This window comes from Muscardinus avellanarius (assembly GCF_963383645.1).
Source record: "Muscardinus avellanarius genome assembly, chromosome: 5".
Taxonomy (NCBI): domain Eukaryota; kingdom Metazoa; phylum Chordata; class Mammalia; order Rodentia; family Gliridae; genus Muscardinus; species Muscardinus avellanarius.
In genome coordinates, this window is record NC_137790.1 from 9065449 (window position 1) to 9090954 (window position 25506).

At 50.1% G+C, this 25506-nt stretch overlaps 1 protein-coding gene across 1 annotated transcript in view; it reads right to left on the reverse strand.

The window, feature by feature from the left end:
- Positions 1–25506, reverse strand: part of DOP1B (DOP1 leucine zipper like protein B) — a gene marked incomplete at both ends in the record, with an annotated part of 124094 nt that overhangs the window by 71737 nt on the left and 26851 nt on the right. The window contains 9 exons of the mRNA XM_080695713.1: positions 1483–1602; positions 2235–2355; positions 8347–8461; positions 8713–8822; positions 13213–13336; positions 13592–13690; positions 16162–16351; positions 22763–22933; positions 24833–25014. Coding sequence (XP_080551839.1) covers positions 1483–1602; positions 2235–2355; positions 8347–8461; positions 8713–8822; positions 13213–13336; positions 13592–13690; positions 16162–16351; positions 22763–22933; positions 24833–25014 — 1232 coding nt within the window. The remainder of the gene's footprint in view (positions 1–1482; positions 1603–2234; positions 2356–8346; positions 8462–8712; positions 8823–13212; positions 13337–13591; positions 13691–16161; positions 16352–22762; positions 22934–24832; positions 25015–25506) is intronic.

Genomic DNA, 25506 nt, shown 5'->3' on the forward strand with positions numbered 1-25506 from the left:
GTGCCGAGCCTCGGTATCCACGGCCTCGCGGCCTGTGGGCCTGTGTGGATTCCCTCCGCGCGAAGGCAAGCCTATCTGGGCCCGGTACTGAAGAGGCACGCGCATCCCTGCGGCAGGCCCACAGGCCGCGAGGCGCTGCATGGATGCTGCTGTCTCGGCAGCTGCTCCGCGGTGCAGGACGCGGCGCTCCATCTGCCTCTGGGCTCTAGCTTTCTTACATGGCAACAAAGAGCCTCTAGTTTTGGGGCTGCTCTAAAGAGTTAACGTAAGGCTCTCCAGCCTCGGGACACACCCGAAAGCCTCTACACACAAAGCTGCTGAGGAACTGGGAGAAGCCAAGCATTCCAGTGGAGACTGAGAGGAAGGGGGCTTTGTAGCACAGCTCTGGAGACAAAACGGGGTTCAAGAGGTTGCATTATTTCTCCCACGAAGAAGACGACATGGGAAAACTTTCCAGGGAGGCCTGCCGTGCTGGTGCGCCCCACACACAACCTTGAGGTCTCTGCAGTTCACCCCAGATTCAAGTAACGGCAAAGCTGATTACAGTAGCTTAAACATGAATGCTTTTATCTGACCCGTTACGCACTAATTTCAGTGAGGATTTAAGAAGATTGAGGAATCCTAAGACACTCTATCCAGTCCCGGGACACAAAGCTAAGCCGCGTTAAGTAGACCTGACCTCCGAAAGAACCAGGCCAAGAAAGTTAGTGCAATGAACGTAGCAGAAAACGAACGCGTGAGTATCTATGTCCACGGCTGCACAATTCACCACTGCCGAACCATGGGACCAGCCACGAGGTCCAGCCACAGGTGAATGGATCATAGAACTATGCGTTATGTACACAGTGGAATTTTACTCGGCCGTAAAGAAGAGCAAATGACGCCATCTGCAGGGAAACATAATGGAGAACGTTATGCTAAGTGAGATTAGTCAGTCTCAAAAAGTAAGCCATCAGATGCTCTCCCTAAAATGTGGAAGCCACGGAGAAAAAGGAACTCTAGAAGAAGGAGAAGCCATAGATGAGCAAGTAAGGCGACCTAACCGAGGGGGACGGGAGGGGGGAGAGGGAAATTCTCTACTGTCCAGGATGTACATTCACAAACATCAAAGTCCATCACTAAGCCAAACGTGAGCGGGAGGGCGGGGGAGGGCTAAATGAGTGATGGGTGCGTGTGTGCCTCTACCATCTTGCACCCCAACAAGATGTCTGACTACACTGCACCAAGAAAAAGATTAAAAAGAAACCGAGCAGAGGGTTTTCTGAGGTTACACTTGCACAACCCAGGCGGCTTTGGAATTCAGTGGCAAAGATTATGTAAATCTGCTTCTTGGAGATGTTTTTCATTCAATTAGACTCTAAAGCGGATTCTTCTCTATCCTTTTCCAGCCGAGTTTGGAAGCTCAGGAGAGACCACCCAGCTCCAGCCGCCCCTAGCAGCTGCAGAACCCTCGACCCCCGCGTCCTCCAACCGCAGGCCTACCTGAAGCACTCCTCAAAACACCTCGTCATGTAATCCCAGAGGAAGTCGGTGCTGAGGGAGGAGATCAGCAGGTTCACCGTCTTCACGATCTCGGAGGCGTTCTTGTTTTCTTTGATTGTACTGAAAGTGGGGGGGGGGACATGTGTCTCTGAAAAGTCCTGAGTTACAGGGACGTGGGGTTTGAAACACTGTGGGACATTTGGCCACTGGCAACTTGGATCCAGAGAGGCTGACAAACGCTCATCAATATAACGATGTTACTGTCAGTGCCTGTCATCGGAACAACTCGGGAGGCTGAGGCAGGAGGATGAGAAGTGTGAGGTTGGTCTGGGTAACTTAGATCTCCCTCAGAAAAAATAAAAATAAAAATAAAGGCTGAGCTGTAGCTCAGTTGTAGCGTGCCTGCCCAGCACCTGCAAGCTCTTGGGTTCATTCTTTAGTACATTATATATCTTTTTTTTTTTTTTTTCGGGTCTGGGGATGGAAACCAGGGGCATTTGACCTCCAAGCTACACCCCCTGCCCTATTTTTTACTCTTTATTTTGAAACAGGGTCTCACTAAGTTATGGAGGGCCTCACTAAGTAGCTGAGGCTACTGTTTCCAAATAAAATAGGTCTGGAAGTGTAGCCAGAGGTAGAAGGTCCCTGGGTTCCTTCCCCAGTACAAAAATAAATAAATAAATAAAAATAAAAACAAAAAAACATCTTGACACTGGGAGGGAGGGAGGGAGGAGGTGGGGGACACACAGTACCTTGTGAGCACATTTCCGCTCTGAGTGTAGCTGAGATGCGGGTCGGAGCCCAGGGCATCTCTACAGTAAGAATAGAAGGCCCTGATGACTTCAAGAAACAGAGTCTCCACCACCTGAGGCCCTGCAATCAAAACAAACGGTCAGAGAAGGACGGAAAGCCCCTCTTCAAATATATACATGGCTCATGTACCCGTATTGGGAAGAGGTTTCAAAATGTACTAAGGTACCAGTATTGGGAAAGAGTTCCAATTTTAAAATATATCTTTGGTAGTGAAGAAAGCTAGGAGCTGTGGGGAGAGGGCAGCAGATGTCACCAGTGGATATAAATTAGCAAAGGAATAGAAGAAGCTTAGGGTCTTTTTACATTTCTGAACAGAGGCAAACTCCCTCCAGGATGTGAGGAAATCCCAGATTCTGGAGTAACAAAAGCTGTGTGTGGGGGGGTCTGTGCTGGAGACAGCAGTCCCCCTGGCCCAGAGGGGGTGGATCTGGCTGGGGTGGAGACAGAGCAGGTTACCTGGGCTAGAGATGTTGGCAGGATATCTACATATCAAAGGACCTGCCAAAGACCTGGTCGGGCTGGCTATAAGAATGCTCCATGGGTTGTATCTTTGGTGATTTCCTTTCAACCACCCCTTCATGTTACCCTGGGTGACACGAGGCTGTGACTGTCTTCTGCATCTCTATCTTTTTAATAAACTTCTTTAAACCTTCAGCAAGAGTCCGGGCTACTGCTCAGGATAAGAACCCACGCTTTTTATTTTTAATCTTTTTTTTTTTTTTTAATCTTTTTGTGGTCTGTTTTTTTTTTTTTTTAATCTTTTTGTGGTCTGTTTTTCGGGGAATTATTCCCAGGGATCTAACAAAGACCCCTGGGGACAGTTCCTCCAAACCGTAACATCTTCCCCCAGACCCGTAACAGCGCACATAAAACATACTAAGCCGGGCGTGGTGGAGCACACCTGTAATTCTAGTACTCAGGAAACTGAGACGGGAGGAGCACAAGCTTAAGGCCAGTCTTAGCAACTTAGTGAGACCCTGTTTCAAAATAAAAAGTAAAACAGGGCTGGGGGTGTAGCTCAGATATATAATGCCCCTGGGTTTAATCAATGAGTGTGAAACACACACACACACGTACACACACAAACACAGAAAGTAACTGTACTAGTATTGGGAAGAGGTTTTAAAAAGTATTAATGTATCAGTATTGGGAAAGATTTCCAATTTAAAAAAAATATATATTGTTTATACTAAGAAAGCCAGCCAGGCAGAAGGGAGGGACTTGTAATTTAAATTTCTAAAGAGAAGGAAGAAAGCTGGAGCCAGAGAAGAGGTTTCTTTACATTTCTGAGAGACAAATGGCCTAAGGGAAAGCTGAAGAAATCCCAGATCCCGGAGAAGCAATTTCACACATCTTGGGGGATGGAACAAGAGGTGTAGAGGGCCAAGCAATTTCACACATCTTGGGGGATGGAACAAGAGGTGTAGAGGGCCGTGTCTGGAGGCAGGACTGCCCTCCCCCTTCCAAATTCGGCTGGAGACAGCAGAAAACGGGGCTAGAGATAGGGCAACATATCTACAGATCAAAGGACCTGCGGCAGACTTGGTCTGGATAAAAACACTCAGTAAACTGGAGTTCTGTGGTATTTTCATTGGAATTGCCCCCCGGTGCCACTTTCGGGCACAGGGCTGTGACTATCTCCTGTATTTCTATCTTTTTAATAAACTTCTTTAAATCTTCAGCAACTGTCCAAGCTATGCATATTTATTCTTAGCTTAGGACAAAAACCCACGGGTTTTTTTTCCTGTTTTTGGTTATTTTGGGTTTTGTTATGGGTTGGGGGAAAGTGTGTCCAGGACCCTAGCAGGAGTTCCCGGGGAACAGTTTCCCCACAACCATATTCTCCCAATCCGTAACAGTAACCCCATATTTACAGGTCTTGTTTTTGTTTTGGGTACTGGGGATTGAACCCATAAGCATTCTACCTCTGAACTACACCCCCAACCCTTTTTATTTTGAAAAAGTTCTTGCCTGCGTTCCTCCCAAGCACTGGGATTACAGGCATGCACACCGGGCTATACGGGCCTTTTATGTACTCTAAAATATACAGAAACTTAAGCTGGGTGTGGTGGCGCACGCTTATAATCCCAGAATTTGGGAGGCTGAGACAGGAGGATCGTGGTTCGCAGGCAGCCTCAGCTACTTAGTGAGGCCCTTTGCCATTCGGTGAGACCCTGTTTCAAAATAAAGAATAAAAAGTTTGGCTGGGGGTGTAGCTTGGAGGTAGAGTGCCCCTGGGTTCCATCTCCAGTACCACAAGTAAATAAATAAATAAATAGATAGCACAGAAACTTGACTTTAGTGGTGACAACAACTTTAGCGGGGTGGGGGGTAGCATCCGTGAGCACAGCCGGCGCTGGAGAGCTTGCCATGTGTCCGCTGCTGCTGCTGCTGCTGGCACTCTACATTTACAAGTGTCCAGCACACTCATGCCAGGTCCCTGTCGTTGCCCCGATTACACAGGTGGCCAGGGAGCAGAGAGGTGAAGTAAACTCCCAGGCAGGTTTTTAAAAAAATTTTTTTTTTTTAATTTTTGAGGTACTGGGGATGGAACCCAGGGACATTCTACCTCAAGTGACACCCCAGTCTGTCCGTCCGTCCTTCCTTCCTTCTTTCCCTTCCCCTCCCTCTCTCTCTCCCTCCCTCCTTCCTTCCTTTCTCTTTCTCTCCCTCTCTTTCTTTCTTTCTTTCTTTCTTTCCTTCCTTCCTTCCTTCCTTCCTTCCTTCCTTCCTTCCTTCTTGTCATACTGGGGGTAGAACCCAGGGGCTTTTCTCTACCTCCAGGCTAAACTTCCAGACCTATATATTTTTTTATACTTTATTTAGAAACAGGGTCTCACTAAGTTGCTAAAAGCCTCACTAAGTAACTGAGGCTGGCTTCAAACCTGTGCGATCCTCCTGTCTCAGCCTCCCAAGCACAGGGATTACAAGCGTGCGCCACCACGTCCAGCTCTTTATTCTTTATTTTGAAACAGGGTCTCACTGAGTTGCAAAGGGCCTAAGTAGCTGAGGCTGTCTGCAAACCACGATCCTCCTGTCTCAGCCTCCCAAATGCTGGGATTGCAAGCGTGCGCCACCACGCCCAGCTTCCCCACACAGATTTCTGCCTGATGGGGGTGGACTGAACGCTGTCTGTTCCCAGTGTGCGTCAACTCCTTGCTCAGATGCATTACTCACCAGAAATATCCGGAGGAGGGTGACTTCCCTATTCTAACCACACAAGAGAAATGAGGCCAGTCCTGAAGCGCTTACAAAAACCCACAGGAGAACTACACAGCTGCGCAGAGGCGCACACCTGCAATTCCAGCTACTATGGAGCTTGAGGCACGAGGATCCTAAGTTTGAGGCCAGCCTGGGCAGCGTGGCAAGACCCTCCCTGATCCCCAGATAAATTAACAAGTAAATTCAAAGGGCTGGAGGTGGCGCAGCAGTACAGCGCTTGCCTGGCACCTGCGAGGCCTGGGGTTCAATGCTCTCTGGGCCTGCCCTTCAAAACAAGACAGGACCTCAGCAGCCGTACCACAGAGCAGAGCGGCAGGCAGCGCACGGGCAGGACCTTCCTGCCACTAGGCAGGGCTGGCTTCTTCCCGTGGAGCCAGAGGGATGAGAGCATGTCAATTCACTGAAAATGAAAGTGACGTCAACATTGCTGGGCGAAAAGCGACTGGCAAGACAGGCGTGGTGGCGCATGCCGTAATCCCAGCATTCGGGAGGCTGAGACAGGAGCGCGGTTCGCGCAACTCAGTGAGACCCGGTTTCAAAATAAAGAATAAAAAATAGGGCAGGGGGTGTAGCTCGGAAGCAGACTGCCCCTGGGTTCCATCCCCAGTACTGAAAAAAAAGAAAGCAACTGGCAGATTGATCTGACTGTGGTGTGGCTGTGTGTGTGTGCGTGTGCGTGTGTGTGGTGCTGGGGATTGAATCCGCGCTTTGTACACACTGAGCACCAGCTATACCACTGAGTTATAAAGAAATCAAAAGATACACCTCTGAGAAACAATTTCCATGATAAGCCTTGCCTGTGTTTTAGCTACAGCATAAGAATGCCAAAAGCTTTTCACAAAACAAAGGCAACTTTGTGGCCGGCTTTCTTTCTCTTTCTTTCTTTCTTTCTTTCTTTCTTTCTTTCTTTCTTTCTTTCTTTCTCTTTCTTTCTTTCTTTCTTTCTTTCTTTTTTCTTTCTTTCTTGTACTGGGGATGGAACTTGGGGGCCTCCTACCTCCGGGCTATACTCCCAGACCTATTTATATTTTATTTGGAAACAGGGTCTCACTAAGTTGCAGGCGCCTCACTAAGCAGCTGAGGCTGGCTTCGAACCCGTGCGATCCTCCTGTCTCAGCCTCCCAAGCGCGGGGATTACAAGAGTGCCCACCACGCCCGGCTTTTGTGGCCCCTTTTCAAAAGCAGAAGATCAGATGTGGTTAACGCCCAGCTGCTAAAGGATGGCCAGGAGCAGAGGCTGCTCGGCCCCTGGTCTACAGCATCCACGCCTTGGCCTCCTGCAAATCTTCACCCTCAGCCCGCCATGGCGGTAGGTGCCTGTGATCCCAGTACTTGGGCTGGGATAGAAAGGCCACAGGCTCAAGGACAGTCTCAGCAATGAAGTGACACCCTCGCAACCTAGTGAGACTGTTTCAAAACAAAACACAAAAAGAGGGCTGTGATTGTACCTTGGAGGTAGAACGCCCCTGACTCAATGCCCCGCACAGGGGCGGCGGGAGGAAGTGGAATCCTTCCCGTCATTCAACCACATGGCCAAGCAGCGCAGGTTCACGCCGCTATGACTGGACAAGCTGACGCTCCATCTGCCTCCACAGCACTCGACTGGAGCCTCCACTAGCGGCAACATTTTCTTTTTTTTTTGGTACTGGGGATGGAACACTTCTACCTCCAGGCTACACTCCCAGACCTACTTTTATATTTTTTTATTTGGAAACAGGGTCTCTTAAACCAGTGCTGGCTTTGAACCTGCGCGATCCTCCTGTCTCCGCCTCCCAAGCGCGGGATGACAAGCGTGCCCACCGCCCACTGCGCCTAACCAGCAGCAGCTTTCCTTTGGCATCACCAAAATGCCTGGTCACGGTTTTGAATGCCTCCTGGGCCACACTGCGGTCTCTGGGGCTGCACTGCTGGGAAGAAGGACCCCTGCGCTTCACCAGGAAGCATCTCCGGACGCTGGTCTCGCTGGGCCAGCCTCAGCTGCAGCCCTTGGGGTTGGAACACACTGAGGAGCCGGGGACACTTACAGAGCCATACCAGAATCATAATCATTAAATGATATGCGCTAGCCAAGCACAGCTCGAACACTTGTATTTCCAGCTACTGGAGAGGCTGAGGCAGGAGGATGCCAAGTTTGAGGCTAGCCTGGGCAACTTAGATGTGTGTGTATGTGTGTGTGCGTGTGTGTGTATGCATTACTGGGGATTAAACCCAGAGGCATTTTACCTCTGAGCTACACCCCCAGACCTAAAGTATTTAATTTTTGTTTTTGTAACAAGGTGCTGTTGAGCTACCAGGTGCTGGCCTCAACCCTGAGATCCTCTTGTCTCAGCCTCCCCAGTACAGGGATTACAGGCATGCACCACCACCCTCAAGCTGGTAGTGAAAAAATTTATTATTATTTTTTGCAGTGGTGGGGATGGAACCCTCTGAGCTGCACCCCCAGCCCTATTTTTTATTATTTATTTATTTATTTATTTATTATTATTTTTTGGTGGTACTGGGGTTCCTGGAAGCCCTTCTACCTCTGGGCTACACTCCCAGACCTATTTTACATTTTTATTTGGAAACCGGGTCTCTTAAGCCAGCGCGGCTGGCTTCGAACCTGCGCGATCCTCCTGTCTCTGCCTCCCAAGCGCGGGGATTACAAGCGTGTGTCACCACGCCCGGCTATTATTCTTTATTTTGAAACAGGATCTCACTGAGTTGCAAAGGGCCTCGCTAAGTAGCTGAGGCTGTCCGCGAACCGTGATCCTCCTGTCTCAGCCTCCCACATGCTGGGATGACAAGTGTGCGCCACCACGCCCGGCTGGCAGTGGAACTTCTAGCTACCTATTTCCGGCTTGTCCAGCAGGCTGACGAGGATGCGGAAAGGCTTCAGGTAGGCGTGATGGCGCTCCTCGACGTCGGCATCCGGAAACTTCTGATGCAGTATCTCAGCCAGGCCCTGTTCGTTTAAAAGCCACACGTGAGGAATGGTATTTGGTGAAGTATGCCATTATCGGTTGTCCTCACCGTTACACACTCTGGGAGAAAGAGAGACACCGGCCCCGTGTACAACAAACACACGGAGTTCTCCAAACCACCGAAGTGTCTCCCACCACGCGCCACGTCTACTCTGACGTCTCTGAAGAAACCCACTGAAGAATCGTGATGGGGCTGCCCTGCGCGGGGCCGGCTTCCCAGAAACATCCTTACCTCAACTAAAAGATCTTTGGAGTATTTATCAAAAAAATAGGAGGCTTGGTCTTCATAAGAATTTGAGATTTTAGATTCCGGCAGGATGATGTTTCCTTTCATGTCTGATCCTGTAAAAGAGCAAACATCAAGATCTGTGGAGGGAGCCGAGCCTCTACAGGGCATCAGACTGCACAGAGAGGGCCGGCGTGGTGGCGTAGGCTGGTAACCCCGCGCTTGGGAGGCGGAGACAGGAGGACCGCGCAGGCCCCAAGCCAGCCTCAGCTACTGAGTGAGGCTCTCAGCAACTCAGTGAGACCCTGTTTCCAAATAAAACCTAAAATAGGTCTGGGTGTATAGCCCGGAGGGAGAAAAGCCCCTGGGTTTCACCCCCAGTACCACACACACACACAAAAAGGAAAATTGCACCAGAGTTTTGTACCCTGATATTTAAGAACGTAATTCCACCAACAGAAAGCCAAAGTCAGATCAGGCCAATTTGTGGGGGGAGGGTTACTGTGGGTTAAACCCAGGCCTTGCATGTACACTACAACCATTGAACTCTACCACGGAACTACACCCCCAGGCCTCACCCGACAGCTGCTCTTCTGATAGTGGTATGACTAAGAATAGGGGAGGCAGAATTCCGTCTCAGTGGTCGCCAATTTGGTTTGTCTCAGAATTCATTCTAAATGCCCTTTTGAGGGGGTATTGAGGATCGAATCCAGGGGTGTTCTACCTCTGAGTTGCTCTCCCTGCCCTGTTTCATTTATTTATTTATTTTTTTGAGGTACTGAGGATGGAACCTAGGAGCATTTAAGCTCTGAGCTGCATCCTCAGTCCCATTTAATTCTTTATTTTGAGACAGTGTCTAACTTAGTTGCAGGAGGATCATGTGATCCTCCTGTCACAGTCACCCGAGTACTGGTATTTTTTATTTTTATTTATTATTATTATTATTATTATTATTATTATTATTATTAGTGGTGGTACTGGGGTTCCTGGAAGCCCTTCTACTTCCGGGCTACTCTCCCAGACCTATTTTACATTTTTTATTTATTTGGAAACAGGGTCTCTTAAGCCAGTGAGCCTGGCTTCAAACCTGCGTGATCCTCCTGTCTCAGCCTCCCAAGCGTGGGGATTACAAGCATGCGCCACCACGCCCGGCCTATTTTATTTTAATTAATTATTATTGTTATTATTATTTTTTTGCGGGTCTGGGGATAGAACCCAGGGGCATTCAACCTCCCGAGCTACACCCTCTGCCCTATTTTTTATTCTTTATTTTGAAACTGGGTCTTACTGAGTTGCAGAGGGCCTAAGTAGCTGAGGCTGTCCATGAACCGTGATCCTCCGGTCTCAGCCTCCTGAATGCTGGGATTACAAGCGTGTGCTACCACACCCGGCTTTATTTTTTATTTTAAAACAGGGTTTTGGAAGTCGGGTGTGGTGACGTACACTTGTCATCTCTGCGCTTGGGAGGCTGAGACAGGAGGATCGCACAGGTTCGAAGCCAGCCTCAGCTACTTAGTGAGGCTCTCAGCAACTTATAGAGACCCTGTTTCCAAATAAAATATAAAAAAAGAGGTATGGGAGTATAGCCCAGAGGTAGAAAAGCCCCTGGGTTCTACTCCCAGTACCACACACACACACACACACACAAAAAAAAACCTCAAAAAACAAAAAACAGGATTTTGGGCTGGGCGTGGTGGCGTACGCTACATTTTAATCCTCCCGCTTGGGAGGTGGAGACAGGAGGATCCCACAGGTTCGAAGCCGGCTGCGGTGGCTTTAGAGACCCTGTTTCCAAAAATAAAAATAAAATAGGTCTGGGAGTGTAGCCCGAAGGTAGAAGGGTTTCCAGGAACCCCAGTACCACCAAACCAAACAAAAACAAAAAACAAAACCCAGGTTTTTGCTGGGAGTGGTGGCGCACGCTTGTCATCCCAGCATTTAGAGGCTGAGACAGAAGGATTGTGGTTCGCGGCGAACTTCAGCTACTTAGTGAGGTCCTTTGCAATTCAGTGAGACCCTGTTTCAAAATGAATAGAAAATAGGGGAGCCGGGCGTGGTGGTGCACGCTTGTAATCCCCGCCCTTGGGAGGCTGAGACAGGAGGATCGCATGGGTTCGAAGCCAGCCTCAGCTACTTAATGAGGCTCTCAGCAACTTAGTGAGACCCTGTTTCCAAATTAAAAAAAAAAAAATAAATAAAAAAAAAAATATATATATATATATATATTTAAAAAAAGGTATGGGAGTATAGCTCGGAGGTAGAAAGCCTCTGGGTTCCACCCTCAGTACCACCAAAAAAAAAAAAAAAAAAAGAGTAGAAAATAGGGCCTTGGGTCTAGCTTAGAAGTAGAATGCCCCTGGGCTCCATTCCCAGTATCACATGCGCGCAGGTGTGCGCACACACACACACACACACAGAGAAAGAGTAGGGTCTTGCTAAGATGTTGAAGGTCTTGCTAAGTTGCCGGGGCCGGCCTCGAACTTGCCATCCTCTGGTCTGAGACTCCCAAATACTGAGATTACAGGCATGTGCCCTGCACCCGGCTCCCTACGTTTTTTTTTTACAAGTACAATGAACAGCTAACAGAAAGAGGGCTGTTTTTACGTCGGTGTGCGCACTCCCATGGTCCTGGGGCGCAGCCAAGCGAGGCCGGCGGCCTCTCCACGGAGAATGGCAGCTCCTGGAGGAGCAGAGCTACGCAGTCCACGGGAATTGCCCTTTCACCAGAAATCCTTAAAGGGCCTCAAGTGTTCTTCTGAAAAGCTTTAGCAAGCTTCCTTTCGATGATGTTTTTTAAAAAGTTTTAGAATTAGAAAGAAAGGGGGAAAAGTTGAAGAGGACGTCCTGATAAGGACGCAAGATAAGATCTGTATGTGGAGGGGTAAGAAGAGCCACGATATTCTTTCCCAATTGCTTTGCAAGCCACCTGTTTTTTTGTGTGTGTGGCATTGGGGATTGAACCCAAGGACATTCTACCTCTGAGCTATACCCCCAGCTCTTTTTTATTAGTATTTATTTATTTATTTATACTGAGAATTGAACGCAAGGACATTCTACCTCCAAGCTTCATCTCCATCACTAGTGTGTGTGTGGTGCTGGGGATGGTATCCAGGGGCATTCTATCTCTGAGCTATACCCCCAGCCCAATTTTTCATTCTTTATTTTGAAACAGGGCTTCACTCAGTTGCAGAGGGCCTCAGTGAGTAGCTGAGGCTGGCCATGAACCTGTGATCCTCTTGTCTCAGCCTCCCAAGTACTAGGATTACAAGCGTGTGCCACCATGCCTGGTTTATTTTTTATTTTTGAAACAGTGTCTCACTAAGTTGCAGAGGGCCTGACTAAATTACTGAGGCTGGCTGTGAACCTTCTATCTGGATCCTATCCTATGAACCTGAGAGGCGTGTGCACCACTGCTCCTGGCTCTGAATTTCATTTTAAGAGCTTGAAATACAACACCAAAAAATCGTAGCTAAATCTCACTCAGTTAGAAACCTGGTCCATAGAGAAGTTTCACGAGATGGAGGTTTATGTGGAGAAACCCCAGGAGTATCACGGAGTACGTGTAAATAAAGCCCTGTGTAAACGAGAATGTGCGGGAGACGTTGGGGAACTCTGAAGTGGATAGGAAGTCCCTGGCCTGTCTGTGTACCTGAGCCTCTGTGTGTGTGGACAGCTATAAACCTGTGGGGAAAAAGCCCTTGATCTGGAATTCTTCTCAGAGACAGAGTTCAGGGTATCAGGTAGCACTTTTAGGAATTTCAGAAATTTCCATATTCAGGTACTTAACGGAAGGTGGTGTGTAGCCCTGCGTGGTGGTGCACGCTTGGAAGCCCAGGACTTAGGAAAGTGAGACAGGAGGGTCTCGGGTTCCAGAACAGCTTCAGCAACTTAGCAAGACATTGTTTTCAAATAAAAAATAAAATAGGGCTGGGGGGTCGAGCTTGGAAGTAGAAAATGCCTCTAGGTTCGACCCTTAGCATACCCCTGCCCCAGTGGAATTCAGTTGGCCTTTTAAAATTTCCACTCATTTTCTTATTTGTTTGTTTGTTTGTTTGTTTATTTATTTATTTATTTATTTATTTATTTATTTATTTACTTTTTGGTGGTACTGGGGTTCCTGGAAGCCCTTCTACCTCCGGGCTATACTCCCAGACCTATTTTATTTGGAAACAGGGTCTCTTAAGCCATCGCGGCTGGCTTTGAACCTGCACGATCCTCCTGTCTCTGCCTCCCAAGCACAGGGATTACAAGCGTGCGCCACCACGCCTGGCTTCATTTTCATTTTTGAAAAAAAAAAAAAAGCTCCAAATAACCAAAGCTACTTGTAGGAAACCGACCTCAACCGGCCAGTGACCCGTTTACTCAGCGTGGTATCTTTCCACACTTATGACTCAGAAACGGATCACCAAGACCGAAACTCATTCCCAAAGCCAGCGCCCCCAGTTAGCGCCTCCACTGCGGCCCTTAGCAACGGCCAACTGCTTAGTACCCAGGGGTGCTCAGTACCTAGCAGCCAGGCGTAGAATCTTCTGTTCAGGGACATGTCCCTTCTCAGTAGGGTCTGGGAGGCGGCTGAGAGGATGTGCACCACGTCGGATCTGCTCAGTGGAATGGCACTCTCGCTGGGATCCTATCGGAAGGGCAGAGAAAACCTCATCATGAGAGAAAGATACGGGAGATGATCTTGTCCGCCTCAACCATCTCTCCCCCAAAAGAGCAGCTCTCAGAAGAGGCTGGATCTCCCCGCCCTGCCGGCGGCCGGAAGCCACTCCATCCCTGGTAAGGAGCGGTCTCCTCCTGAACACAGACAAGGGCCTCCCGCTGCCACCAGCCACCCAGCCCCATGCACGAAGTGGCAGCGACTGTGCCAGCACTTGCGACTTACCAGACAGGTATAAAATGGGAAGAAAAAGAGAACGATTTCCAGATTGTTCCTTTGCACAAGAACATTGGCGTCCAACAGGGATGCGCATAGTGACTTTAACTGTAAACGGTAAAAGACACGCAGTTTGTCCCAAAGACAGGAGCATCCTCTGCGAGCTACTCTTTTTTGTTGTGGTGGTTTTGTTTTCTGTACTAGGAATTGAACCCAGGGGCATGGTCCCTCTGAGCTATACCCCCAAATAACACTCACAGTTTGCCGCAAAGAAAAACACATAGCCAAGTGTGGGGGTGCACGCTTGTAATCCCAGCATTGGGGAGGCTGAGACAGGAGGATCGCGGTTCGCGGACAGCCTCAGCTATTTAGCGAAGCCCTTTGCAACTCAGTAAGACCCTGTTTCAAAATAAAGAATAAAAAACAGCCGGGTATGGTGGTGCACGCTTGTAATCCCCACACTTGGAAGCTGAAACAGGAAGATCACGGAGGTTCAAAGCCAGCCTCAGCTGCAAACTGCGATCCTCCAGTCTCAGCCTCCCAAATGCTGGGATTATAAGCGTGCACCACCACGCCCGGCTGAGCATCATTTCTGAATCTAGACACGTACAGTACAGAGACATCAGAGCTAGGAGCCTGAGACAAAGGCTCAAGACAAGCCAGGGGGGTTCAGGAGAGAGGAACGGGGAGGCCTTTGAGGGGGGCACTGCAGCTTGAGGGAAGGCGGTGCTCTGGGCCAGGAGCGGCCACACTAAGACCTGTGCTGAGGCAGGGCAGGGAGGCTGGGAGCGGAGAGCAGCCTCCGGCTGCAGAGGCCAGCCCAGGCCCTCCGCCAAGTGCTCAGGACCCGAGGGGCCAGCAAGTGGGGTGTGGGCTGGGAGAAGGCTGTTAGGAAACTGAGTTGGGGTTTTCTCTGTAAGAAGAGGAAGCCCCAAATCTTAAGAGTATTAAGACAGATTCTGACAAGTTATACTCTAGAAAAGCAAATCTCTTAGCAATTCACAGTCTGGATGGGTGGACAGTGGGATGAGGAGAGACCAGTTAGAAAACTACTTTTTTTTTTTTGAGGTACTGGGGATTGAACCCAAGGACATTCTACCTCCGGAGCTATGCCATCCGCCCTGTTTTTATTTTTAATTTTTTATATTTATTTATTTATGTTTGTGGTACTGGGGATGGAACCCAGGGACATTCTACCTTCGAGCTATACCCTCAATCCTATTTTTTATTCCTTATATGGAAATAGGGTCTCACTAAGTTGCAGAGGGCCTAAATAGTAGCTGAGCCTGGCCGTGAACTGAGATCCTCCCGTCTCAGCCTCCTAAATGCTGGGATTACAAGTGTGCGTCACAACACCCAGCCTTTACTATTATTATTTTTTTTATTTTGAAACAGGCTCACGGAGTACCTGAGGCTGGCCTTGAACCTGATATTTTCCTGTCTCAGCCTCCCAAGAACTGGGATTACAAGCATGCGCCACCACACCTGACCATAGAAAATTACATTTTAATTCAAGAGTAAGAGATGAGAAGCTGAAACAAGGCCAGGGCAATGGAAGGAGACAAAGGTCTACCAAGGGGGCAGGGAAGGAAAAAAGACTATTTATAGGGTCTCCTGTGTTCTGACAATCACTCGAGAGGAATTTCACCCATTATCCCACTCAATCTGCAGAAAGACCCCGAGCCCGAGAGGTACCACTCCACTGCACAGAGCAGTGACCTAGAATTCTAACCCATAAATTCAACCTGCACCTGTGACGTTCAAAACGCAGGCTCACCACCAGGTGGCAGTAGATAGCAAGCTGCTGAAAACAAGACCCTGTTCTGGAAGCTCCCAAGCCCCAGGTTCCTGAGAAGGGATGTCAGAGAAGAGAGCTTCTCTCCAAGGGCCTGGAGACAGACCCTGGGGCTCTGTGACCCACCATCCAGGCTGGGGAGCAGCCAAATCAGATCAGAGCAGAAGGACGGCCTAGAGCCCGGGGTGAGAGGAGCCGGGGGTGGAGTTTCAGTGTGTGGGTGGTGATGGGGTGACGCAGGGCAGAGGTTTAGACGCGGCACTGCACTGCGCACGCTGCTTCCCGGCCTCTGGCTGCACGCTGACTGAGGAGCCGCGCAGCCTCCTTAGCTGTGAATATATGAATCTTTTTTTTTTTTTTTTTTTTTTTTGTGGTACTGGGGATTGAACCCAGGGGCATTCTACCTCTGAGCTATACCCCCAGCCCTATACTTTTATTCTTTATTTGAAACAGGGTCTTACGAAGTCGCAGAGGGCCTCACTGAGTAGCTGAGGCTGGCCTTGAACCTTGATCCTCCTGTCTCAGCCTCTCAAGTACTGGGATTACAAGCGTGCGCCACCACGCCTGGCTTGAATATATCAACCTTAGTACATGTGTTTAAAAAAAAAAAGAAATGCATCGGCCTCCCTGACTGCGGCGTGCCCCAGGGGTGCTGTGGCAGCTCACCTTCACACAGGCTGGGAGTCTCGGACCACCTCCCCTCCTGCCGCTCTCTGCTGCCCCTCGGTGGCAACCTGTACCTGAGCCGCGTGCCTGCACCCCACCCGGGAGGGCCCGCACCCACCGTGAGCTGGTAGTCGGTCCCCAGCATGTATTTCTGCTCCTTGCCCGGCGAGTCCTTGCTGATGTGGCCCACCACGAAGAGTGAGGCGGGGAGGCGGATGGACGGGCTGGTCAGCACAGCGCCCCACAGCGCGGAGTAGAACGCCTCCTTGCCCACCACCAGGGACAGCCTCAGGAGCAGGGCGTCGGTTCTGTTAAGACAGGACAGGATGGAAGGGTTGGTCCCGGCCCCAGTCTCACTGAGCACCGTCCCGCCAATGGACTGGCCCCGGAGGGGGACACCATCCTCCTCAGGCTTCTGATCTACGGCAGTCTCTTGTGCCTTCTGTGTTTATTCACCTGCTGGCTGCCATGCTGAATCTAAATTTGCTAAAACAGCCGGGCATGGTGGTGCTTGTAATCCCCGCGCATGGGAGGCTGAGACAGGAGGATCGCACAGGTTCGAAGCCAGCCTGTTACTTAGTGAGGCTCTCAGCAACTTAGTGAGACTCTGTTTCTGAATAAAATATAAAATAGGTCTGGGAGTATAGCCTGAAGGAAGAAAAGCCCCTGGACTCCACCCCCAGTACCACAAAAATAAATAAATAAATAAATAAACAAATAAATAAATAAATAAAACAAAATAAATTTGCTAAAACAAACACGTCATTGAGAAGCGTAGCTTCCTAGCCAACAGGCAACGACTGACCAGGTTCTGTGCGGGTGGCACAGAAGCTGTCTGCCCCAGGCCTTGGGTGTAGCATGGAGGTAGAATGCCCCCAGGTTTTATCCTCAGTGCTGCAAAAAAAAGGGGGGGGGCACCACCAGATCAGCCACTTTATAAAAAAAGCACGAGAGTCAATCATGTATCAGCCAACGGAAGGCAGATAGATGTGGCTGAGGGCCTGAGCGACCACACACGGCCCCAGCCTCCTACTGGCCTGCAGGCTCCACAGGCTGGAGCCTGCGTCTCCTGGATCCAGTGCGGAGGCCTGATGGCCATCGGCTTTATCTTTATCTAGTTCTCTGTGACCCCTCGTCACCACCTCCTCCTGAGAGGCGCCGGTGCCGATCAGGGCCTGTTTCCCACGGATGGCGACCGACCACAAAAGCCCTGCTCCGCTTGGTGGCAAGTGGTGCTGCCTGGGGCATCCTCCCTGTCGGCTCCGAGAACATCCTGCGAGCTGGTGCTGGCATCTGCCAGTGACCCAGCAGGGAAAGGTTCCCAGGGTGGAATTTCACCTCCTGAAAGGTCTCACCTATTCCCAGCACGGATTTGTTTACACGCATTGTTTGTTTACAAATTCCAGAGGCCGAAAAAGAAAAAATAACTGGACTAGACAGCATATGGGTGTCTCCCTTGGGTTTCTGGAGTCAGCCCGCCTGTGTCAAAATCCTGGCTGTGCGTTCTGAGACAAGTTTAACTCCTGTGCGTGTCCACGCCCAGCAGTCAAAGAGCCGCTGCCCCGTGCAGATGCTGTGAGAATAATCGGAGCATCTCTGTGTAAGGATGCGGTGCAGGAGGATGGGTTGGTGCTGGGGCTGTGTCTCCTGTGACTACCACCAGCTCCGCCATTTGCTGACGGTCCCCGACACCTAGGTGATGTGACATCCAGCCAGGGTCAGGAAACCCACCAGACGAAGCCCGGCGTGGAGGTGCGCGCTTGTAATCCCAGCATTTGGGAGGCTGAGGCAGGAGGATCTGGGTTCTTGGCCAGCCTCAGCTACTTTGTGAGGCCCTCTACAACTTAGTGAGACCCTGTTTCTAAATAAAAAATAAAAAATAGGGATTGGGGTATAGCTTGGAGGTAGAATGCCCCTGGGTTCCATTGCTAGCACCACAAAAAAAAAAAAAAAAAAAAAAAGAAAAAGAAAACCTATCAGATGAATAGTGCATCTGTCCCTTTATGATAACTCCAACCATCTTCGGAGATCTAGTCAGTACACATAAAATATTTCATACAGGAGCCGGGCATGGTAGCGCACGCTTGTAATCCCAGCATTTGGGAGGCTGAGACCGGAGGATCGCGGTTCGCGGACAGCCTCAGCTACTTAGTGAGGCCCTTTGCAACTCAGTGAGACCCAGTTTCAAAATAAAGAATAAAAAATAGGGCAGGGGGTGTAGCTCGGAGGTCGAATGTCCCCCCTGGGTTCCAACCCTAGACCTCCCCCAAAAAATTCATACAAAAGATACTACCTTTATACATGAGAATGGATTTTGTCCTTCTTAAAATGAGTCTTTTCGTCTTATAAAATACGTGCAGGAAGCCGGTCGTGGTGACGCACGCTTATAAGCCCTGCGCTTGGGGGGCGGGGACAGGAGGATCGCACAGGTTTGAAGCCAGCCTCGCTGGCTTAGGAGATCCATCCTTTTTCCAAATAAAAAAATATAAAACATAGGTCTGGGAGTTTAGCCTGGAGGTAGAGGGTTTCCAGGAACCCCAGTACCACCAAAAAAAAAAAAAAAAAAAAAAAAAAAAATGTGCAGGAAAGCTGGGTAATCCCAGTACTTGGGAGGCTGAGACAGGAGGATCAAGGTTCACAGCCAGCCTCAGATACTCAGTGAGGCTCTCCACAACTTAGACCCTGTTTCAAATTATGGAATAAAAAATAGGGCTGGGGATGTAGCTCAGAGGTGGATGCCCCAGGGTTCAATCCCCAGTACTGAAAAATAAAGAATAAAATACTGGCCTCTCCTCTTTTCCACTGGAGTTCTTAGTATTTTCTCCCTGCTAATCTTCTTCAGTTAGTGCAGCTAAACACAGGCTATAGCTTAACACTTTTTTTTTCTTTTGTGGTACTTGGGTGGAACCCAGGGACATTTTTTTGGAAACGGGGTAGCTGTTTCCAAAAAACAGTAGCTGAGGCCGTCTTCAAACCACCATCCTCCTGTCTCAACCTTCCAAATGCTGAGATTACAAGCATGCACCACCACACGCGGTTCTCCCAGACCTATTTTATATTTCATTTGGAAACAGGGTCTCACTAAGTTGCTGAGAGCCTCACTCAGTAGCTGAGGCTGGCTTTGAACCTGCGCGATCCTCCTGTCTCGGCCTCCCAAGTGCTGGGATTACAAGTGTGCACCAACACACGGCTTGCAGGTATTGCATTTTATTTTTATTTTTATTTATTTATTTATTTATTTTTGGTGGTAGTGGGGGTGGAACCCAGAGGCTTTCTACCTCCAGACTATACTCCCAGACCTTTTTTATATTTTATTTGGAAACAGGGTCTCACTAAGTTGCTGAGAGCCTCACTAAGTAGCTGAGGCTGGCTTCGAACCTGTGCGATCCTCCTGTCTCAGCCTCCCAAGTGCGGGGATTACAAGTATGCGCCACCACGCTCAGCTCAGGTATTGCATTTTAAAATGAATTTCAGGCAATTGCAGATAGCACGCGGGCCTCAAAGGGTTAGAAAGCCGGGGTGGATGACACGCCTAACACCTGCCAACGTTTCCATGTCTTACAGTTCAATAAAAAGCGCAAACCAGGAACTATCTCTGCCCCAGTGACAACTGTGAGCCCCCTGGCCCTCTGAGCCTGGCCTAACTCGCTCCTCCGCAGTGCCCGCCGCCTCGGACATCCCTCTCCTCCTGCACACTGACAGTATCTGCTGTGGTTTCCCTCCATTCTTGAGCACTCGGAAACAGCTAGCAGATGGACTCCGCCCGAGATGGAGCGTACTGGGAAGACAGCGCTAGTGCTGCCCCCCCTCACTACTAGCCCGTGACACACCCGCTGGGGACTGGGGCGGGATGCCCTTTGACCAGCAGCCACCTTCAGGGCTGGTAACTAATAACTTCCGGGTTGGGCAGGTGCAGGCCTGGCTTTCTGTGCAGGGGAAATCTATTCAGTGTTTCAATAGCTACTCAGCTCTTGGTTCAAGGTCAAGAAATCACAATGTCAGTCAGTGTCAAGCAATGCTAATCAATGAACTCGATTTATCGACTCAGAAAACAAAGGCGGACACTCCCACTATTTACATGCCATTGTGGTTTGAGGCTGGGATGTCCCCCCAAGGCTCATGTGTGAAAGGCTTGGCTCCCCGGTGTAGCGAGGTTGTGGGGTAGTTTTTGGGAAACGGTTGTGTCAGGAGGGTCCTGGCCTTAGAGCGGACTCACCCAGGGAGGAACTCAGAATTGGACAGCATTATTGGCAGGTGTGGAAGCTGCAGGAGGCGGGCCCTACTTGGAGAAAGCAAGTCGCTTTCTGGGATGTGCCCTGGAAGGGAATATCTAGTCCCTGGGCCCTTCCTCACTCTCTTGTGCTCTCTCCCCACTCCCCGGCTGCAGCTCTGATCCATCACACCCTCTCCACCACAGTGATATTTCACCTTGCCAGAACACAGCAACGGAATCGGCCCACTGTGGACTGAAACTTCTAACACAAGAGCCCAAAGACATCTTTCCAACTTTAAGTTCATTTCTGGCAGGCAATTTGTCACAGCGACAAAAAACTCCATACATCTTTCTAAAGCGATTCATGGAGATTTTAAAGATGGCAATCGATTGGGGGTGCTCAGGTGTTCACTTGTCAGGTAAGGGGGAAAAGACATCTGGATGTGTACATATATACACATGCTGGATGTGTACACACACACCTGTTATCAGAACATAAATGCAGCAGGACTTCTGGAAAGAGCCCAAGACCAGGAGTGAAGGGACACAGAGCGTCCCGGCCCTCCTGCTGCCTCCTGGATGACCCTTTCACTCCCTCCGCACGAGATCCCCAAGCCTCAGCAGGTGCCAGGCACAGCACATGGCGCTTGGCTTTAAAATGGCGAGTCTGACTCCTCCTCCTAAGGAACTAATGGTGAAGGTGGCTTTCCACTGGGAAGAAGGCAGCCTCGGCGTGGTCTATGTGTAGACCCACAGTGGTTAAAAGTGTATGTCTCTGCCTAGAATTGTCAAATCCTGTGTATATCTCAAAGAAATGCAACCTTGGCTAGCACCCTCCAAACCTGCCTGATTCTTCAGTTTCCTCCAGTGTGGGGGCGCACTCAGGGGCGGGGACCCTGGGTTGATTCCTTGATTCCACCCAGCCCCCTGCAGGCCCTGGATTGATTCCGATTCTACCCAGCCCTCTGTGGGCAGTGCCAGGGTGAGGTGGCCGGGGCCTGGACACGGGGATCCAGGCTGTGCACCCCCGTAGCCAAATGGGCACTTTTGAGCACAGTGGGCGGACACATGGACAGGCTGTAGAAATAAACAGGTCCGATTGACAAGGTTGATCACTGGCTTCTCTTTCCAAAGAGTTTATGTAGCCAGGCGGGGTGGCACACACCTAAAATCCCAATAGTCACAGGAGGATTGAGGGTTTGCATCCAGGCTCATTTGGTGAGACTCTCAGCCAACTAGTGAGACTGTTTCAAAATAAAAAGGGCTGGGGGCCGGGCGTGGTGGCGCACACTTGTCATCCCTGCGCTTGGGAGGCGGAGACAGGAGGAGCGCGCAGGTTCGAAGCCAGCCGCGCGCGCTGGCTTAGGAGACCCTGTTTCCAAATATAAAATGTAAAAATAGATCTGGGAGTGTAGCCCGGAGGTAGAAGGGCTTCCAGGAACCCCAGTACCACCAAAAAATAAAATAAAATAAAATAAAATAAAAAGGGCTGTGGAGCTGGGCGTGGTGGTGCACGCTTGTAATCCCCGCGCTTGGGAGGCTGAGACAGGAGGATCGCGCAGGTTCGAATCCAGTCTCAGCTACTTAGTGAGGCTCTCAGCAACTTAGTGAGACCCTGTTTCCAAATAAAATATAAAAAATGGGTCTGGGAGTATAGCCCGGAAGTAGAAAGCCTCTGGATTCCACCCCCAGTACCACCAAAACAAAACAAAACAAAACTAGGGCTGTGGGTATCGCTCTGAGGTAGAAAGCCCGAGTTCAATTCTAAGTACCTCACACATGAAAAAAAGTTTATGAGCTAGGAGTGAGTTCTTTGTAATTCTCTGAAAAGAGGATGCTGTGTAACTCAATAGCGTGAGCACACGTTCTCTGGCTCATAAGCAGTAACAAAAGCCCTCATGAACTTTCTTGCACCCGAGCTTTACGGTCGCCCAAGGTGCGTTGAGATCTGCCAGGATGCTCCGCCCGCATCCTCATGAGCTGCCTTCCCACGCCTGCCCCTGTGTGGCCTGGCCTTGCCTCTTAGAAGCTACAGGAGGACTCTGGGGTGTGGCGGGCGCGGGCTAGAATTCCTGCTCTGCGCTCACCGGCCACAGGGACGGGAACCTTCCTACCTTCTCACCCGCCTCGTGAATGGAGGCGGTTCTCAGAGCAGGCGAATCCAGTGTGAAGGGGCGCAGAACGTCCTCTGCAGGTGTCCCTGACTGAGGCTGTCTGTCTGTCCGCAGGGGAGGCATGAGAGCATCCCGACTCTTCAAACGCTGACCACTGGGTACCCCGTAAGGAGCCAGGACACAACGCGCCGCAGCCTCCCTTGCCAACTAGCACCTCTCTCCGAGCCAAGGATCTAATCTCCCTGCTTGGGATGGCGAGGTCCCCAGGAGAATGCAGTGGTACCCGTCCTCCGCCCGCGCCTCAGCCCATCTTTCCCGTCTCTTATAAAAGTAGTGGCATAACCCTGGCCTGGACCCTCAGGGCCGCCCTGCTGGACAAGACGCCTACCCACCTGTCGTAGATCTCGGAGCCCTCCTCCAGGCCGGGCAGCAGGCCCACGAGGAAGGCCTGCAGGCTGGGCAGGAGCAGCCTCTGCAGCGGGAGGAAGTACTTCTCATACAGGCCGAGCAGCACGGGCCGCACGGACATCGCGGCATTCGCCAGGAGGGGAAAGAGCCCGCAGCTTCGAGAAAGAGAAAGAGGAATCAGTGAGGAGCTCCAGGTGAAGCCCTAAGTGGTGGTGCACACCTGTAATACCAGCATCTGGGAGGCTGAGACGGCAGGATTGCAGGTTCAAAGCCAGCCTTCGCAATATGGGCGAGACCCTGTTTAAAAAAAAAAAAAATCTGGGCAAGGGCCTGGATTACCCTTATAATCCTAGTACTTCTGAGACAGAAGGACCCCAGGTTCAAAAGGACAGCCTCAGCAAGTAGTGAAGATTCCCAGCAACCTACTGAGACCCTATTTAAAATAAGCCCAGGCATAGTGGCACAGGATTGTAACCAGTAGTTGGCAGGCTAAGACAGGAGGATCGTAGGTTCACAGCCAACTTCAGCTACTTAGTGAGGTCCTCCACAACTTAGTGAGACCCTGTGGTGGTGCACACTTGTAATCCCAGCATTTGGGAACCTGAGACAGGAGGATCGTGGTTCGCGGACAGCCTCAGCTACTTAGTGAGGCCCTCGGTAACTCAGTGAGACCCTGTTTCAAAATAAAGAATAAAAAGTAGGGCTGAGGGTGTAGCTCAGAGGTAGAATGCCCCTTGGGTTTCATCCTCAATACCATAAATAAATAAATTAATTAATAAATTAATTAATAAATTAATTAAAAATAGGGCTGGGGGTAGCTTGGAGGTAAAATGCCCCTGGGTTCAATCTGGAGTACTAAATAAATAAATAAATAAATAAAAGACTTTTAAAAAGGGGGCCTGTAGGTGTAGTTTGGAGACAGAATACCCCTGGGTTCAATCCCCAGTATGAAAAAATATATATTCCAGGAATCAGCCAGCAATTTGTTTGCAGTTCTGGGGATGGAACCCAAGGCCCTGCTAGTCAAGTACCTCACCCCCAAACTACACCCACAGTCCCAGAAGAGAATTTTTAAAATTAATTAATTAAATTTAACTTTGCGGTGCTAGCAATTGAATCCAGGGGCAGTATACCTCTGAACTACACCCCAGCCCTATTACTTACTTACTTACTTACTTACTTACTTACTTACTTACTTACTTACTTTATTTATTTATTTATTTATTTATTTATTTATTTATTTATTTATTTATGGCACTGGGGATTGAACCCACAGGCACTCTACCTCTGAGCTAAACCCCCAGCCTGATTTTCTTATTTGGAAACAGGGTCTCACTAAGTTGAGGAGGGCCTCACTAAGAAACTGAGGCTGACTTTGAACCTGTGATCCTCCTGCCTCAGCCTCCTAAGTACCGAAATTACAAGTGTACACCACCATGCCTGGCCGTATTTTACTTTTTCTTTTGAAACAGAGTCTTGCTAAGTTACCGTATGCTGGCTTCAAACCTGCGATCTTCCCCTCTCAGGCTCCCAAGTACTGGGATTACAGGTGTGCACCACTGTGTCCAGCCAGGAGGGAACTTCAAAGAGCCACAGACTGTCCTTTGAACTGGCGATATAAGTGCATGTTTGACCTGAGTTGGTTACGAAGCCCTGTTTGGGGCAGGCCACGGAGCTGTGTGTTCATCTGGGTTCCCCTTAAAACACACTTAGTGTCCGGGCAATGCTCCCGAGGGGACCCCGATGGCCCCGGTGATGGTGCACGGCTTACTGTTACATAGTCCTCTCCCTCACACATATTTTGCTTGTCTGCCATTTTCTTCTATTATAACTGAAATAGGATCATTCGAGTTATAGAAAGCACTGCAGTATGTGAGGCTGAGACAGGAGGATCGCAGACCAGCCTCAGCAACCCAACAAGACTCTCAGCTACCCAGTGAAACCCTGTTTCAAAATAAAAAGGGCCGGGGTATAGCTTGGAAGTACACACACACACACACACACACACACACACACACACACACACGAATACCGTGGTATAGAAGCAATCGTACCTGTACAGGAACAGGTCTTTGGCCAGCCATTTGGTCCCCACGATTTTGAAGATAATTTCGTAGGTTTCCAGAGCTTTTAAGTGCACGCCGCTGGGCAGGGCAGGGTGCAGACACTGGGCCAGCCTCTTGCTGATCAGGAGCCGTCTGGGTAACAAGGAGTACTTCAGGTTGCTCTGGAGAGCCTGGGGAACCAGGAAGCACAATGAGGAAGGCGCCAGGGTCACTGGTCACGGAAAGTCAAGCTGCCCGGGCAAGAGGACCACGGTGCGGCCGGAAGAAAGAGTCATGGGAGCGGGAAAGAGGGACCGCACGCGGAGGGCCCAGGGTGGCCCGGGGCCAGGCGCTGGGGCCTGGGGAAGCCCAGCCAGTGCTGCAAAGGGGCCAGGCAGCAGGATGACTTCCCCACCACTGGCAGCTTCTGGGTCGCACCTTGGAAACCACGCGCAGGTGAGGGCTGCGTGCGCCTCTGCATCCAGAAGCCACCAGTCCACACGAGACGAAAAGACCCGGTAGGACCTGGCTGTGCGGGGTCAACAACCCCTGATCCCGGAGAAGACCCCGGCGTGTGCCGTGGACGCCCCTGACTTGCTCAGAAGAGGCCTGAACTACGCTGCGGTCCTTCAGCTCTGGGCCAGGTGGCCCCAGGGGCCCCCCTACGCCGATGGTGCATCGAG